Below are 14,944 nucleotides of genomic sequence, written 5' to 3' on the forward strand. Positions count from 1 at the left end.
CTGCTAAAACTGATGGTGGAGTTTGAATTGAATTGAAAATTCTGAAATTAAAAGTCTAATGATGACCATGATGTTCTTTTTAGGGAAGTTATCCTTACGTGATCTGGCTACATGTGACTCCAGACCCACCACAATGTGGTTCACTCTTAACTGTCCTCTGGGCAATTAGGGAGAGATAATAAATTCTGGCCTTGCCAGCAGTGCCCTCATCCCGTGAATTAGTGAAAGAAATTGAATAATTCTTTGACACAACCCCCACAACTTGAGAGAAGGTAACTGATTCACCACCTTCTGATTGTGGAGGAAGATAAAAGGAATTCTCTTCATGGTGGAAATTTGAATTGGAGAGCAGTGAGATCATGGAGGGCTATAAAATAAGAATGGGAATTTTAAAACTTTGAAGTGATTACTTAGCTAGCGTCAATTTTTGTTAGAGAGCAGAGAGAAATAGTATGTCAAGAGATTTGGTAAGAGTCTGAACAATAGAGCTTGTAAAGATTTATCATCATCCCCCATCTTTATCTACCTATCACATTCCCAGCTACCTTCGCCCCCCCCCCACCCCACCCCCAACCCCAATCCCTTCCTGTTTATCCATCTTCCTTCCCACCTATCTGCTCCAGCCCCCAGTCTAACCTGTCACCATCACCACCCACCTTTTATCTGCCTATCACATTCTCATCCACCTTCCCCTGACCCTCACCCCCCTCCCCACCCAGCCAAAACACCCTCCCATTCATCTCTCAGCCCCCCCAGAGTTGGGATAGTAGTTTGAAGAGATTATGGATTTCAAGGTTGTTTCTTTGAGGTGGAAGATTTAACAGAGAGAAGGAAAGCACAGAAGTGAATGCTAATCAGCTAGCCGAGTACAGACAATGGGACAGAGTCCTTTTGAAGCATCAGGGCCTTGCATGCAGGCCGGGGAGTTGGCAAGAGACCAGTGGTGGCCGTGTTTTGAGATTGGCTTACTGAGCAGTAAGCCAATAAGGCCTGCCAAGGCCACTGGTGAGTTTAAACCTGCCATAAGGTCCCCAGAGGTGGAAGACTCGTTTGCTGAGAGTTGTTGACCAATCAGAGTCTGGCCACACTTGTGCAGAGTTGGTCACAAATAGGATTGCAGAAACAGGGATTACCCCCTGCAAGCCATCTTTCAGTAACTTAAGGAGATTTTGCAGGGTGAGTGTGGTGGGGGATGGTGCTGGGGGATTTCAGCAGCAAGGGTGAAAGTTGTCTGTCAGTGGCCTGTTCCACTTGCCTGGTGTACATTCAGCATGGATTGCCTTTGACTGAGAGACATCTAACCCCCACTCCCATCCACAACCCCCTCTCCCGCCCCCACCGCAATTTGGTGGTGGGCTGACTGCATAGTTTTGGCTGCTGTGCTTGCCCCATGCCGTCCTCAGGAGTTGGTGATTCTGAGAGTCTTAGGGGTTCAGTTTCATCTGAAGTTCCCTTAATTTAGCAGTTATTAACATTGAGTGAAACATGGGGTTTACAAGAATCGAGAGAAACTGGGACTAGTTAATTTATGGCTTGCTTAATCAGGTTGTTTTGAAGCTTGTCCATTGTTTCCATGAAGAATAAATAGAGGATTCCCTCAATGCTACCTTGTGTGCACTGAGTGTTACTTTGGTTGTCTAGAGTGTAAAGGCTAGAAGGAAATTCAATGAGGGGTGGAGGAGGTGTTACGATTTGCATTTTCAGGCTCCTGTACAGGATGAGAACTTAATAGTGAATACTGGTAGGTTTCCTACTATTTTAATTGTAACGAAAAGTTTTTTAAGAAAGTGGTAAGATCCCAGGTCAGCTCAGCCAAGTGGAGTGCACTTCCTGCCCTGTGTGTGAAGTCATGGTCACACCATGCATCCGAGGTGTACGTGTCCACAGGCAGTGTCACTGGCTGCACAAACCTGAGCTCCAGGTTTTGGAATTTGAGCAGACATTTTAGTCATTGTTGTGCAGAGGATTACGTGGAAGCACATTTATGGAGGTGGTCACACTGGACTTGAGAAGCATACAGAAGTACAGAGGCCTGCCCATCCTAAGAAAACCAGGTTGGTATTGCAGGAATTCCCTGAGCCTGTTTTGCTCGCTAATCAGTATTCCATTTTGGATACTGATGAGTGCGGTGGTTTCTCTACAGAATTCAGTCAAGTCAGTTTCATGGATGACTTAGCTGCATGGGGAAGGGAAATATAGGGGAAAGAAGGAGAATGTAAAAGCAGTAGTGGTAGGGAATCTTGTAATGAGGGGATCATATGGAATTATGGTGTTGGAAATGTTGTCACCTATTCTTATTTTCCTCCATCATAATCTTCAACACCAACATCCTGCAAGGCTGCATTCTCAGGCCCTACTATATTCCTTATATACTCATGACCCAAATTGCACCCCAACTCCATTGAGAAGTTTGCTGATAGCACCATCGTTTTAAGTCTGATCTCAAACAATGATGAGACAGAGTACAGGAAAGAGATTGAGTGCTTAGCAACAAGGTGTAAAAACAACAATCTCAACATCAGTAAAAGAAAGGAGCTGGTCATTAACCTCAGGATGCAGAGCGGAGGGCATTCCCCTGTCTGCATCAGTGGTGCCAAGGTGGAGATGGTCGAGGCCGTCCAGTTCCTGGGAGTGATGGTCACCAACAATTTGTTCTGGTCCATCCTTGTCAAGAAAGCTCAACGTCTCTGCTTCCTCTGGAAGCTAAGGAAATTTGACATGTCCACAAGAACTCTTACCAATTTTTATAGATGCACCATCGAGAGCATCCTATCTGGTTTAGCCTTAGGAAAGAAATAAAGCTGTGCAGGTTGGTGACATAGCTGTGGATAACCATTTTGGAGATGGTGATCATAATACAAAGAGAATTAACATTCTTATGGAAAGACTGAATGTTGGAACAAATATAAAAGCTCTAAATAGGGAAATGCAAACTTTATAAACCTGATGGATATTCTGGCAAATGTGGACACGTTACATCTACTTGAAGGAAAGTCACTAGCAAATAAGTAGGAAGTCTTCAAAAATGAGATCTTGCAGATACAATGTAAATACATCTCCACAAAGAGAAAGTACTAAGCTCCCTAGTTATCCAGAAGCATATTGGTCAAGTTAAAGAATGGAAAAATGGAACTTGCAATAATCTTAATTTAGGAAGTTTACAGCATGGAAAGTACAGGGGTGAAATAAGAAAGGAAATTAGAGAAGCAAAGAGGGGTATTGGAATAATATTGATGAGGAAAATTATAGTAATCCAAAGGTGTTTACCTGGAATATTAGCACCAGTGGATGAATAAGGAAAGATATGAGTGAACAGATATACATGGTTACTCGTACACAGAAAATATGGGCAGGATCCTTTATGAATACTTTGTTCTGTCTTTACAAAGAAAAGGGGTGTTGCAGGCTTTCTCGTTAGTGGGAAATATTAGATAAAATTACCATAATGACAAGGGAGGTAGTAGAGACACTGTCCTCCTTAAAATTAAATACATTATTAGCCCAGATTAATTGTATTCTACAAAAGGAGATAGGCTGGCCACCAATATCCACTATAAACCCACCAACTCCCATAGTTACCTTGACTGTATATTCTGGCACCCTGCTTCCTATAAAGACTCTATTCCAATCCCCCGGTTTTCCATCGCCATTGCATCTGTTCCAATAATGCCAACTTTGACAAGTGGGCCTCTGAAATGTCCATCTTCTTCCTAAACTGAGATTTCCCACCACCATGGTTGGCAGGGCCTTCATCTGTTTCCAACCCATCTACTACAGTTGAGCCTTCACCCCATCTCATCCCTCCCACAACAGCAACAGGATCTCCTTTGTCCTCACCTACCATCCCCCCAGCATCAACATTCAAAGAAACAATAACCACCATTTCCACCACCTCCAGAGAGGTGCCACTAGCAGACACCTATGGCAGACACCCTCCCACATCAGCCTTACATAAGGACCATTCCCTCCAGGACACTTTGGTCCATTCCTACTCCACTGTCAACACCACCCCACACCCCCATGGCATCTTCCCATGCAATGAAAGAAGGTGTAACACCTGCATGTTTACTTCCTCCCTTCTCACTATCCAAGCCCCAGACACACCTTCCAGGTGAAGCAGTGATTAACTGCACTTGACTCAATCTGTTCTACTGCATTTGCTACTCACAATATGAAGCACAGACTGGGTGATCGCTTTGCAGAACACCTACGTTCTGTCTGCAAAAATGACACTGAGCTTCCAGTTGCCTGCTACTTCAAAACACCACCATGTTCCCTCGCCAACATCTCTGTCTTGGGCTTACTACAATGCAACAGCAGAGCGCAGCACGAGCTGCATGAACAGCATCTCATTTTCTGCTTGGGATCTCTACATCCTCTGCAATAATATCAAGTTAAAAAATTTTAGCTCTTGAGCACCATCTCCTATGTCCTTATCCCAACCCCCCCACACTCCAGGCCTTGTCATTGCATAGGCTGCTGCCACAAACAACCCGTTGTCAACCACTAATGGTCCACATTTAGCAGTTATTGATTCTCCGAGGCTAACTTTCACCCATTCCTTTGTCTGCCCAGCTGTATTTTTTCTCTCTCTCTGTCTGGGCTCCACCTTCATCTATCTCTTCCATGTCCCTCACTCCCACCCAAAACCCCTCCCACCCACCATATGTTTAGAATATATGCCAATCTTTTCCTAGCTACAATTCATTCTGAGGATGGACCCAAAGTGTTAACTCTGCTTTCTCTCCTTAGATGCTGCCAGACCTGCTGAGTTTCTCCACCAGTTTCTGTTTTTGTTTCTGATTTCCAGCATCCGCAGTTCTTTGGTTTTTTAAAATTGTATCCTACTCTGTTTAAGGAATCGGAGAAGAAATAGCAGTTGTAAAATAGTCATTTGTTATAACAAGCTTAAAAATGTGTTGCTGGAAAAGCGCAGCAGGTCAGGCAGCATCAAAGGAACAGGAGAATCGACGTTTTCCTGAAGAAGGGCTTATGCCAGAAACGTCGATTCTCCTGTTCCTTTGATGCTGCCTGACCTGCTGCGCTTTTCCAGCAACACATTTTTATGCTCTGATCTCCAGCATCTGCAGTCCTCACTTTCTCCTTTGTATATTATAACAAGACTACTTCAATGGATTAAATGACTAAAATTTGGCATTTAGTATCAATATCTTCTAATAACCTGAACATAGAATCAAAGGACTCTTACAATGTGGAAGCAGGTCATTCAGCCCATTGATTCCACACTGACCCTTTGAAGAGCATCTTACCCAGACCTAGCCTTCTACCCTATCCCTGCATTTAGGATGTTTATCCACCTAGTTTGCACATCCCGAGACACTAGGGAAAATTTAACATAGCCAGTCTACCTAACCTGTACATCTTTGGAGCACCCAGAGGAAATCCACGCAGACACAGGGAGAACGTCACAGCCAGTCGCCTGAGATTGGAATGAGGCAGCAGTGCTAACCATTGAGCCACTATGCCATCCTGCAATATCTTTCCTATAGCTTTGGATAGATTGAACCTTAACTAAATTTTATCTCTGAGATCAATCAGTGGCAGTTAACATCATCTCTATATGAGATGGTGGTGCATTCAATTTCTCTTAGTTTATAAACCTGGATATACTTATGGTGAAGTACAGAGGAAGTGCTGCATTCTTAGATGTTTTTTTTTGATGTGCTGTTAACCTAGCCTGCTTTTCTAGGTAACTGTAAAAGATACCACAACTTTTCTTTTTGTAAATGGGCAGTGCTATTTCTTCTGTCCTGGTCGAATGTCCTCAAGTATTCAATGCCAGAAATTAATTGCGCTGTAATCGGTAACATATAGCCATTTGTCAGGACATTCTTGTGCAGTAAAGAACTGCATTGTTTTCCCATCAAACAACACTAACACTGAAGCACTTTCTGACATCTTGAGAATGTGAAAGTACGAGAACAATTCGGGCTTGTCATTCATTCTGGTGTTTTCTATTTAAAACTGTATAGGAAAGGCTGTAGGTGATTTCGCTGGTCCTCCATGACAAATAAAAATATAAGGAAGAAGTGTATTTTTGTCCCTACAAAAATAGGTGGGATTGTCTTGCAGTTATCTGAAGTCTCAGATGTGAAAAGCTGAATGCTGGCTTTTCTGTCATTAATATTTTCTCATCTGTATTTAGCTACTGTATCAATATCCTTTTCGATGCTTTGCAAAGTTTTGAAATCAGGTAATCTCTCTACTGCACCTGTCGTTTTCTCATTTTAAAATATCCACCAATGAACAGGGATGTCTAATGGATTGAAAGTTGAGTTAAAAAGTTGCTTTCTTGATATTCTGGTGCTTCCTCATTTTTCAAATATTATTATAGGTTTGAGGGGCCCTGCCGTTATCTACAGGAGAAGATGGGAAATGGAGAGAGTCATGGTTTGAACAGAATCTGCCGATGCCCATTTTCTGCTGAAGAACGCATTATTCTGGATAAGATTTTTGGCTCGATGTCTGGCTCAACGCGCAGTGCAAAAGGTGGAAAAGCTACTCAGAAGCAAGTTACTCTGGCCATGTTAAAGGTAAGTATTGAACACAGAAACTGGAAGTGGAAAAGGTTTATCCTAAAAAGTACCCATGATTTCCATGTGAAACTTCAAATTAAGTATGATTGGAAATACAATCTAAAATTGCAAGGTGTATCAAATTGTTTTGTAAATCATAAAGTTGCCACTGCTTGCTTTCTGTCATCCATTCTGATATTTTGTTCCAAATAAATATTTTGAAAGGGAGCTCGCACTTTTATTACAGAAATATGTCTCTTTGATGTAGCATATGTTGATGCTGCAAATTGATTTTGGGGAAAGTGATACATTTTTGACTTTGCTTTCTGGTTGGCTTAACGTCTGATCATAATTTGTACAGGGAAGCTACTTCTCTGGGCTATTTGCACAGGCTGAGAATTCCGCTAATGATGAGGCATGTGATGAAGAAATCCATATTGACTTGAGAAGGATTTTCAATGTTGACTGGATCTGTGATTTGAATTCTGAAACTAGAATGGCACAAATATTCTGTTTGGATCCTTCACCTTGACAAGAGAAATGCAACTGCTTTAACCTGTGAGGAAAGGGAAATGTAGATATTTAGCTTTGGACGATCAGTTATTGTGGTGTGGTTTTGTCAGTATGCACCACCACTCGTACTTAGTGGTGGTTTTGAACTTTCTCCTTGAACAATATAGCTGACTTCCCCTTGAATCAACAATTTGTTGGAGTAAATAATCAACACCATTTGTGATTGAACAAATGTCATCTTCATGACTTTTTACTGTTCTAAAGTTGTTACATTCCTCTTTCTAAAACGGCAGCAGATAAAATGGCACTTCAAAGTTTGATAGAGGCAAGTTTTTGTAGACAGAACAAAGGACACGTACAAGACTGTGAGCTTCATGTTTTTATGGTCAAACACCTAAACTGAAGAAATGCTCTGACACTTATCAGTATTGTTATTGTTAGCTGCAAGATAACATTTTAGAGTCAGTGGCGTACTGCACAGAAACAGACCCTTTAGTCCAACTCAACCACGCCAATCAGATATCCTAACCTAATCTAGTCCCATCCGCCAGCACTTGGCCTATAGTCCTCTAATCCCTTCCTATTCATATAGCCATCCAGATGCCTTTTAAATGTTGCAATTGTACCAGCCTCCACCACTTCCTCTGGCAGCTCATTCCATACACGTACCACCCTCTGTGTGAAAATGTTGCCCCTTAGATCCCTTTTATATCTTTCCCCTCTGACCCGAAACCTATGTCATCTACTTCTGGACTTCCCCACTGCAGGGAAACAACTTTGTCTATTTATCCTATCCATGGCCCTCCATGATTTTATAAACCCCTATAAGGTCATCCCTTAGCCTCCGACGCTCCAGGGAAAACAGACTGAGCCTATTCAGCCTCTCATAGGGTCATAGAGATATATAGCACGGAAATGGACCCTTCCATGCTGATCAAATATTCCAACCTAATCTAGTCCCACCTGCCAGCAGCTGGCCCATATCCCTCCAAACCCTTCCTATTCATATACCCGTCCAGATACCTTTTAAATGTTGCAATTGTACCAGCCTCCACCACATCCTCTAGCAGCTCATTTCATACGCTTACCACCCTATGAGTGAAACCGTTGCCCCTTAGGTCTTTTTTTTATATATCTTTCCCCTCTCAACCTAAACCTATGCCCTCTACTTCTGGACTCCCCCATCCTACAGAAAAGACTTCGTCTATTTATCCTATCCATGCCCCTCATGATTTTATAAACCTCCTATATGGTCACCCCTCAGCCTCTGATGCCTCTGGGAAAATAGCCCCAGCCTATTCAACCTCTCCCTGTAGCTCAAATCCTCCAACCCCGGCAACATCCTTGTAAATCTTTTTTTCAACCCTTTCAAGTTTCACAACATCCTTCTGATAGGAAGGAGACCAGAATTGCATGTAGTATTCCAAAATTGGCCTAATCAATGTCCTGTACAGTCACAACATGACCTCCCAACTCCACTACTCAATATTCTGACCAATAAAGGAAAGCATACCAAATGCCTTCTTCACTATCCTTTCCTATCTGCCTAGAACTCCACTTTCAAGGAGCTATGAACCTGCCCTCCAAGGTCTCTTTGTTCAGCAGTACTCCCTAGGACCTTACCATTAAGTCTATACGTCCTGCTAAGATTTGCTTTCCCAAAATGCAGCACCTCACATTTATCTAAATTAAACTCCATCTGCCACTTCTCAGCCCATTGGCTCATCTGATCAAGATGCCACTGTAATTTGAGGTAACCTTCTTCACTGTCCACTATATCTCCAATTTTGGCGTCATCTGCAAACTTACAAACTATACTTCTTATGCTCACATCCAAATCATTGATATAAATGATGAAAAGTAGTGGACCCAGCACCGATCCTTGTGGCACTCCACTGGTCATAGGCCTCCAGTCTGAAAAACAACACTCCACCACTTCCCTCCATCTTCTACCTTTGAGCTAGTTCTGTATCCAAATGGCTAGTTCTCCCTGTATTCCGTGAGATCTAACTTTGCTAACCAGTCTCCCATGGGAAACCTTATCAAACGCCTTAATGAAATCCATATAGATCACATCTACCGCTCTGCCCTCATCAATCCTCTTTGTTACTTCTTCAAAGAACTAATCAAGTTTGTGAGACATGATTTCTCACGCACAAAGGCATGTGACTATCCCTAATCAATCCTTGCCTTTCCAAATACATGTACATCCTGTCCCTCAGGATTCCCTCCAACAACTTGTTGACCACCGACGTCAGGCTCACTGGTCTATAGTTCCCTGGCTTGTCCTTACTACCTTTCTTAACCAGTGGCACCACGTTAGCCAACCTCCAGTCTTCCGGCACCTCACCTGTGACTATTGATGATACAAATATCTCAGTAAGAGGCCCAGCAATCACTTCTCTAGCTTCCCACAGAGTTCTAGGGTACACCTGACCAGGTCATGGGGATTTATCCACCTTTATGCATTTCAAGACATCCAGCACTTCCTCCTCTGTAATATGAACATTTTGCAAGGTGTCAATATCTATTTCCCTACATTGTATATCTTGCATATCCTTTTCCACAGTAAATACTGATGCAAAATACTCGTTTAGTATCTTCACCCATCTCCTGCGGCTCCATGCAAAGGCTACCTTGCTGAGCTTTGAAGGGTCCTATTCTCTCCCTAGTTACGCTTTTGTCCTTAATGTATTTGTAAAAACCCTTTTGGATTCCCCTTAATTCTATTTGCCAAAGCTATCTATGTCCCCTTTTTGGCCTCCTGGTTTATCTCTTGAGTATAAAGGCAGTAGTAATATACTCTTCTAAGGATTCACTCGATCTATCCTGTCTATACTGGCATATGCTTCCTTCGTTTTCTTAACCAAACCCTCAATTACTTTAGTCATCCAGCATTTCCTATACCTATGAGACTTTCCTTTCACCCTAACAGGAATATCTTGTCATCTCGTTTCTGAAGGCTTCCCATGTTCCAGCCCCGTCCCTTTACCTACGAACATTTGCCCCCAGTCAGCATTTGAAAGTTCTTGCCTAATACCGTCAAAATGGGCCTTTCTCCAATTTAGAACTTCTCCCCATAGCTCAAATCCTCCAACATCCTTATGAATCTGTTCTGAACCCTTTCAAGTTTCACAACATCCCTTCAATAGTAAGGAGACCAGAATTGCATGCAATATTCCAAAAGTGGCCTAACCAATGTCCTGTACAGCTGCAACATGACCTCCCAACTCCTGTATTCAATACTCTGACCAATAAAGGAAAGCATACCAAACGCCTTCTTCACTATCCTATCTGCCTGCGACTCTACTCTCAAGGAGCTATGAACCTGCACTCCAAGCTCTCTTTGTTTAGCAACACTCCCTAGGACCTTACCATTAAGTGTATAAGTCCTGTTCTGATTTGTTTCCCCACCTTACATTTATGTAAATTAAACTCTGTCTGCCACCCTCAGCCCATTGGCCCATCTGAGGTAATCTTCTTCACTGTCCACTACACCTCCAAATTTGATGTCATCTGCAAACTTAGTAACCATACCTTCTATGTTCACATCCAACTATATGAATGATGAAAAGCAGTGGACCCAGTACTGATCCTTGTAGCACTCCACTGGTCATAGGGCTCCAGTCTGAAAAGCAACCTTCCACAACTACCCTCCATCATCTACCTGCGAGCCAGTTGTGTATCCAAATGGCTAGTTCTCCCTGTTTTTCATGAGATCTAACCTTGCTAACCAGTCTCCCATAGGGAACCTTGTCAAATGACTTACTGAAGTCCATATAGATCACATCTACTGCTCTGCACTCATCTGTCATAGAGATGTACAGCACGGAAAGAGACCCTTCAGTCCAACCCATCCATGCTGACCAGGTATCCCAACCCAATCTAGTCCCACCTGCCAGCACCTGGCCCATATCCCTCCATCCCTTCTTTTTCATATGAGGCAGCATCTGTGAAGCAGAAAAATCGACCTTTCGGGCAGGAACTCTTCATCAGGATACCTGCTGAGCTTTTACAGCAACACTCTAATCTTGACTCTCATCTCCAGCAACTGCAGTCCTCACTTTTGCCTTCCTATTCATATACCTATCCACTTCCTCTGGCAGCTCATTCCATTCACGTACCACCCTTTGAGTGAAAATGTTGCCCCTTACGTCTATTTTATATCTCCCCCCCCCCCCCCCCAACCTATCCTCTTTGTTACTTCTTCAAAAAACTCAATCAAGTTTTTGAGACATGATTTACCACGCACAAAGCCATGTTGACTATCCCTAATCAGTCCTTGCCTTTCCAAATACATGTACATCCTGTCCCTCCTGATATTCTCCAACAACTTGCCCACCACCGAGGTCAGGCTCATCAGTGTGTAGTTCCCTTTCTTTTCCTCACCACCTTTTCTTAAATAGTAATAAAACACTGAAGCGAGTTTATGGCCACAGTTCTGACAGCTGTTGATTGTTTGTATGCACTTGAGTAAATTGAGTAAAAGCAATTGAAGGGAGTAGCCCTCACAGTTTTATTAGGGCATCAGGATAACTAAGCATGACAAGTATGCTTGGCTTCCCTGGCTAAACTTGACGTCTGCCAATTAAACAACATAGTTCTGTCTCACCTCAGCTTTCAGGATTTATTGCATTTGTTTTATTTTAATCTGGGATGGTCCAGGACCTGAAATGCTCAGGTTCTCAAGGGAACATCTCCGAGACACCCGCACCAATCAACCACACCGCCCTGTGGCCCAACATTTCAACTCCCCCTCCCACTCTGCCGAGGACATGGAGGTCCTGGGCCTCTTTCACCACCGCTCCCTCACCACCAGACGCCTGGAGGAAGAACGCCTCATCTTCCGCCTCGGAACACTTCAACCCCAGGGCATCAATGTGGACTTCAACAGTTTCCTCATTTCCCCTTCCCCCACCTCACCCTAGTTCTAAACTTGCAGCTCAGCACTGTCCCCATGACTTGTCCGGACTTGTCCTACCTGCCTAACTCCTTTTTCACCTATCCACTCCACCCTCTCCTCCCTGACCTATCACCTTGATCCCCTCCCTCACTCACCCATTGTACTCTATGCTACTTTCTCCCCACTATAATCTGGTGTCGTGTGATTTTTAACTTTTTCCTGAGCTTGGCAGTGCAGATTATTATTGGAAGTGACATTGGGAATTTGCTATGGGTGCAATCATTCTTCAGCTTTTTATAGGCACCGGAGTGATTTTGCCTCTTAGCTTTGAGAATTGTTATAAATTTTAATTAGGAAGAATGGAGTGAAAATTACTGGCTGTCTTTAGAAAGCTGTCCCACATCTCCGATGACTAAATGTAAAAATAGAGTTGGATCAGCTTAGGAGATAGTTTTACAATGCCAAGTGATGTTGTCTTATTTATCCTCAGGCTTACGTGCATCCAGCTGTGCTGGGCCCCATGACAATCCGACTCTACAATGCAATGAGAAGCGTAGACCCAATTAAAAGAACAGAAGGCCTCAGTAATGCTATAAGCAAGAAACAGTTTGTCTTATTTCTTTCTTATGCCATGCGAGGCACAGCTGAAGAAAAAGCTTTTATAATTCAGAGAATGATTTCCCACGATGCTGATGGTGATATAAAAGGAAGGGAAATAAAAGAGGTAAAGATATTAATAATATCCTCAATTTCAACAAAGGCAAATGTTCTGTTTATGCTGTGCCCTCTCACCCATTCCCTCATTGTGGAGCATTTTGATTTAATGGGATTTCAGGTGCAGATAAAAGCATTCAGCTTCTTATATGGATAGAAACCTCCAAATCTTCATCCTGTAAAGTCATTTGCATTTTTAAAGTTGAAATACGTCAGGGGTATCATCCCTGTTCAGTATATATTTTGTCCACTGTTTGTTTGGGTGCAAGGGATTTCCCTGAAATTCAGTTCCATAATTCCCCATTTTAAAAGTGAGATTTGGCCACATTCATGCCTGAAAGCATGTTTCACACCCAAAATTCAGATCATTTATTTTGTCTCATGTCAAAGTGAATCAGCCTCGATTGGGTCACAAAGCTCTATATAATTGTTCTTCTTGCATTTTGACGAGCAAGGTTGTAATTAGTTGGACTTAGCTCTTTCAGGCTTCACCTTTTTAAGAATCTTTTTCCCTGACGTCTTCAGCTTTTTGTTTAAGAAAGCTAGTTTTGGAAGCATTTCTATTTTTTCAAACTCTTTTTGTTTAAACCAGTGAAAGGTGATCTTATAAGCGTTAACATTGACAGTAATAAAATGTGGGCACTGAAACGATATGAAAACTGTGGAGGCCCAAGTTAAGAAATGATTTGGAAATGCCAGTGTTGGACTGGGGTGTACAAAGTTAAAAATTGTCAATCACTTGATGAAAGAGCGTCACTCCGAAAGCTAGTGTGCTTCCAATTAAACCTGTTGGACTATAACCTGGTGTTGTGTGATTTTTAACCAAGTTAAGAAACTGTTTGTGTCCATTTTACTCCTATTGTCCTTGTTTACCTAAAGCCCATATGATTAGATTAGATTACTTACAGTTTGGAAGCAGGCCCTTCGGCCCAACAAGTCCACACTGACCTGCCGAAACGCAACCCACCCAGACCCACTCCCCTACATTTACCCCTTCACCTAACACTTTGGGCAATTTAGCATGGTCAATTCACCTAACCTGCACATTTTTTGGATTGTGGGAGAAAACCCACGCAGACACAGGGAGAATGTGCAAACTGCACACCAGAGAATCGCCCACGCTTCCTCTCCAAAGACACTTGGCAAGAATTCAGGCTGATAGACGCTGTCCATACGTGTCACTGCCTGGACCTGTCAATGGCCACCCTCACTAGGCCAGGGTGCATGAGGGTAGTTTCGGACATCTTGTTAACACAAGACCTTGATTACATAGTCACTATTCATCTACAAAGAAATGTTGACTGATTATTTGACAAGACACCAATCTGATTGAACCAAATCATAAGCAGGAATATGGCATTGAAATAGAGGTTCAGCTATGATCATATAGAATGGGACAGTGTCAAAAGGGCCAAACAGTCTTCTCCTGCTCCTAGCTTCTATGTTCTGTGTTTCCATGTCAGTTGCTTCCTATTTGGGTCAGGGTGTGCAATCAAGTTTGGGAAATTTAACCATCCTTTTGTCTTGCTTTTTATCCCTTCCCATTCCTGACACTGCTGCAACTATTTTTTTTTTAAACAATTTAACTGTGTACCATTTTGTTCCAAACACTTTGTGCTGGATATTGCTCTGTTTCATCTGTGGTTTGTTTTATATCCCTTGTAGTTCACAAAGAATATGATTATAGCAGTGATTCAATTGCTGCAAGTTGAAGACATGCTTCGAGGTTGGTCTTTGGAGAAAACCTCAGATCCTTCTATAGGCACATTACGTCTGACGAATATTCTGATATCTCAGTTGAAGTCTAAAGGTACTAATATTACATGTTCTATATCAATGCCGGTTTTTAACAACGGCTTAAAGCTGGAATAAAATTGAATTGTCAGGAATTAAAAACTCAATTCCACATATGATCGCAGTGACATAGAGTCATAGAGATGTACAGGATGGAAACGGACCCTTCAGTCCAACCCGTCCATGCCGACCAGATATCCCAACCCAATTCCTCCAAACCTTTCCTATTTATATACCCATCCAAAAGCCTCTTAAATGTTGCAATTGTACCAGCCTCCACCACTTCCTCTGGCAGCTACCCGTACCACCCTCTGTGTGAAAAGGTTGCCCCTTAGGTCTCTTTTATATTTTTCCCCTCTCACCCTAAACCTATGCCCTCTAGTTCTGGACTCCCCGACACCAGGGAAAAGACTTTGCCTATTTACCTTATTCATGCCCCTCATAATTTTGTAAACCTCTATAAGTTCACCCCTCAGCCTCTGAT

The 14,944-nt window shown here is 42.6% G+C and overlaps 1 protein-coding gene across 3 annotated transcripts in view; it reads left to right on the top strand.

The window, feature by feature from the left end:
• Positions 1-14,944, top strand: part of meak7 (MTOR associated protein, eak-7 homolog) — a 58,125-nt gene that overhangs the window by 17,054 nt on the left and 26,127 nt on the right. For all 3 annotated transcript variants that reach the window (XM_043706646.1, XM_043706643.1, XM_043706644.1), the window contains 3 exons: positions 6,356-6,554; positions 12,443-12,676; positions 14,332-14,476. In XM_043706646.1, coding sequence (XP_043562581.1) covers positions 6,390-6,554; positions 12,443-12,676; positions 14,332-14,476 — 544 coding nt within the window. In that variant the 5' untranslated portion in view covers positions 6,356-6,389. The remainder of the gene's footprint in view (positions 1-6,355; positions 6,555-12,442; positions 12,677-14,331; positions 14,477-14,944) is intronic.

Source organism: Chiloscyllium plagiosum, chromosome 17 (assembly GCF_004010195.1).
Source record: "Chiloscyllium plagiosum isolate BGI_BamShark_2017 chromosome 17, ASM401019v2, whole genome shotgun sequence".
In the NCBI taxonomy this organism is placed as follows: Eukaryota; Metazoa; Chordata; class Chondrichthyes; order Orectolobiformes; family Hemiscylliidae; genus Chiloscyllium; species Chiloscyllium plagiosum.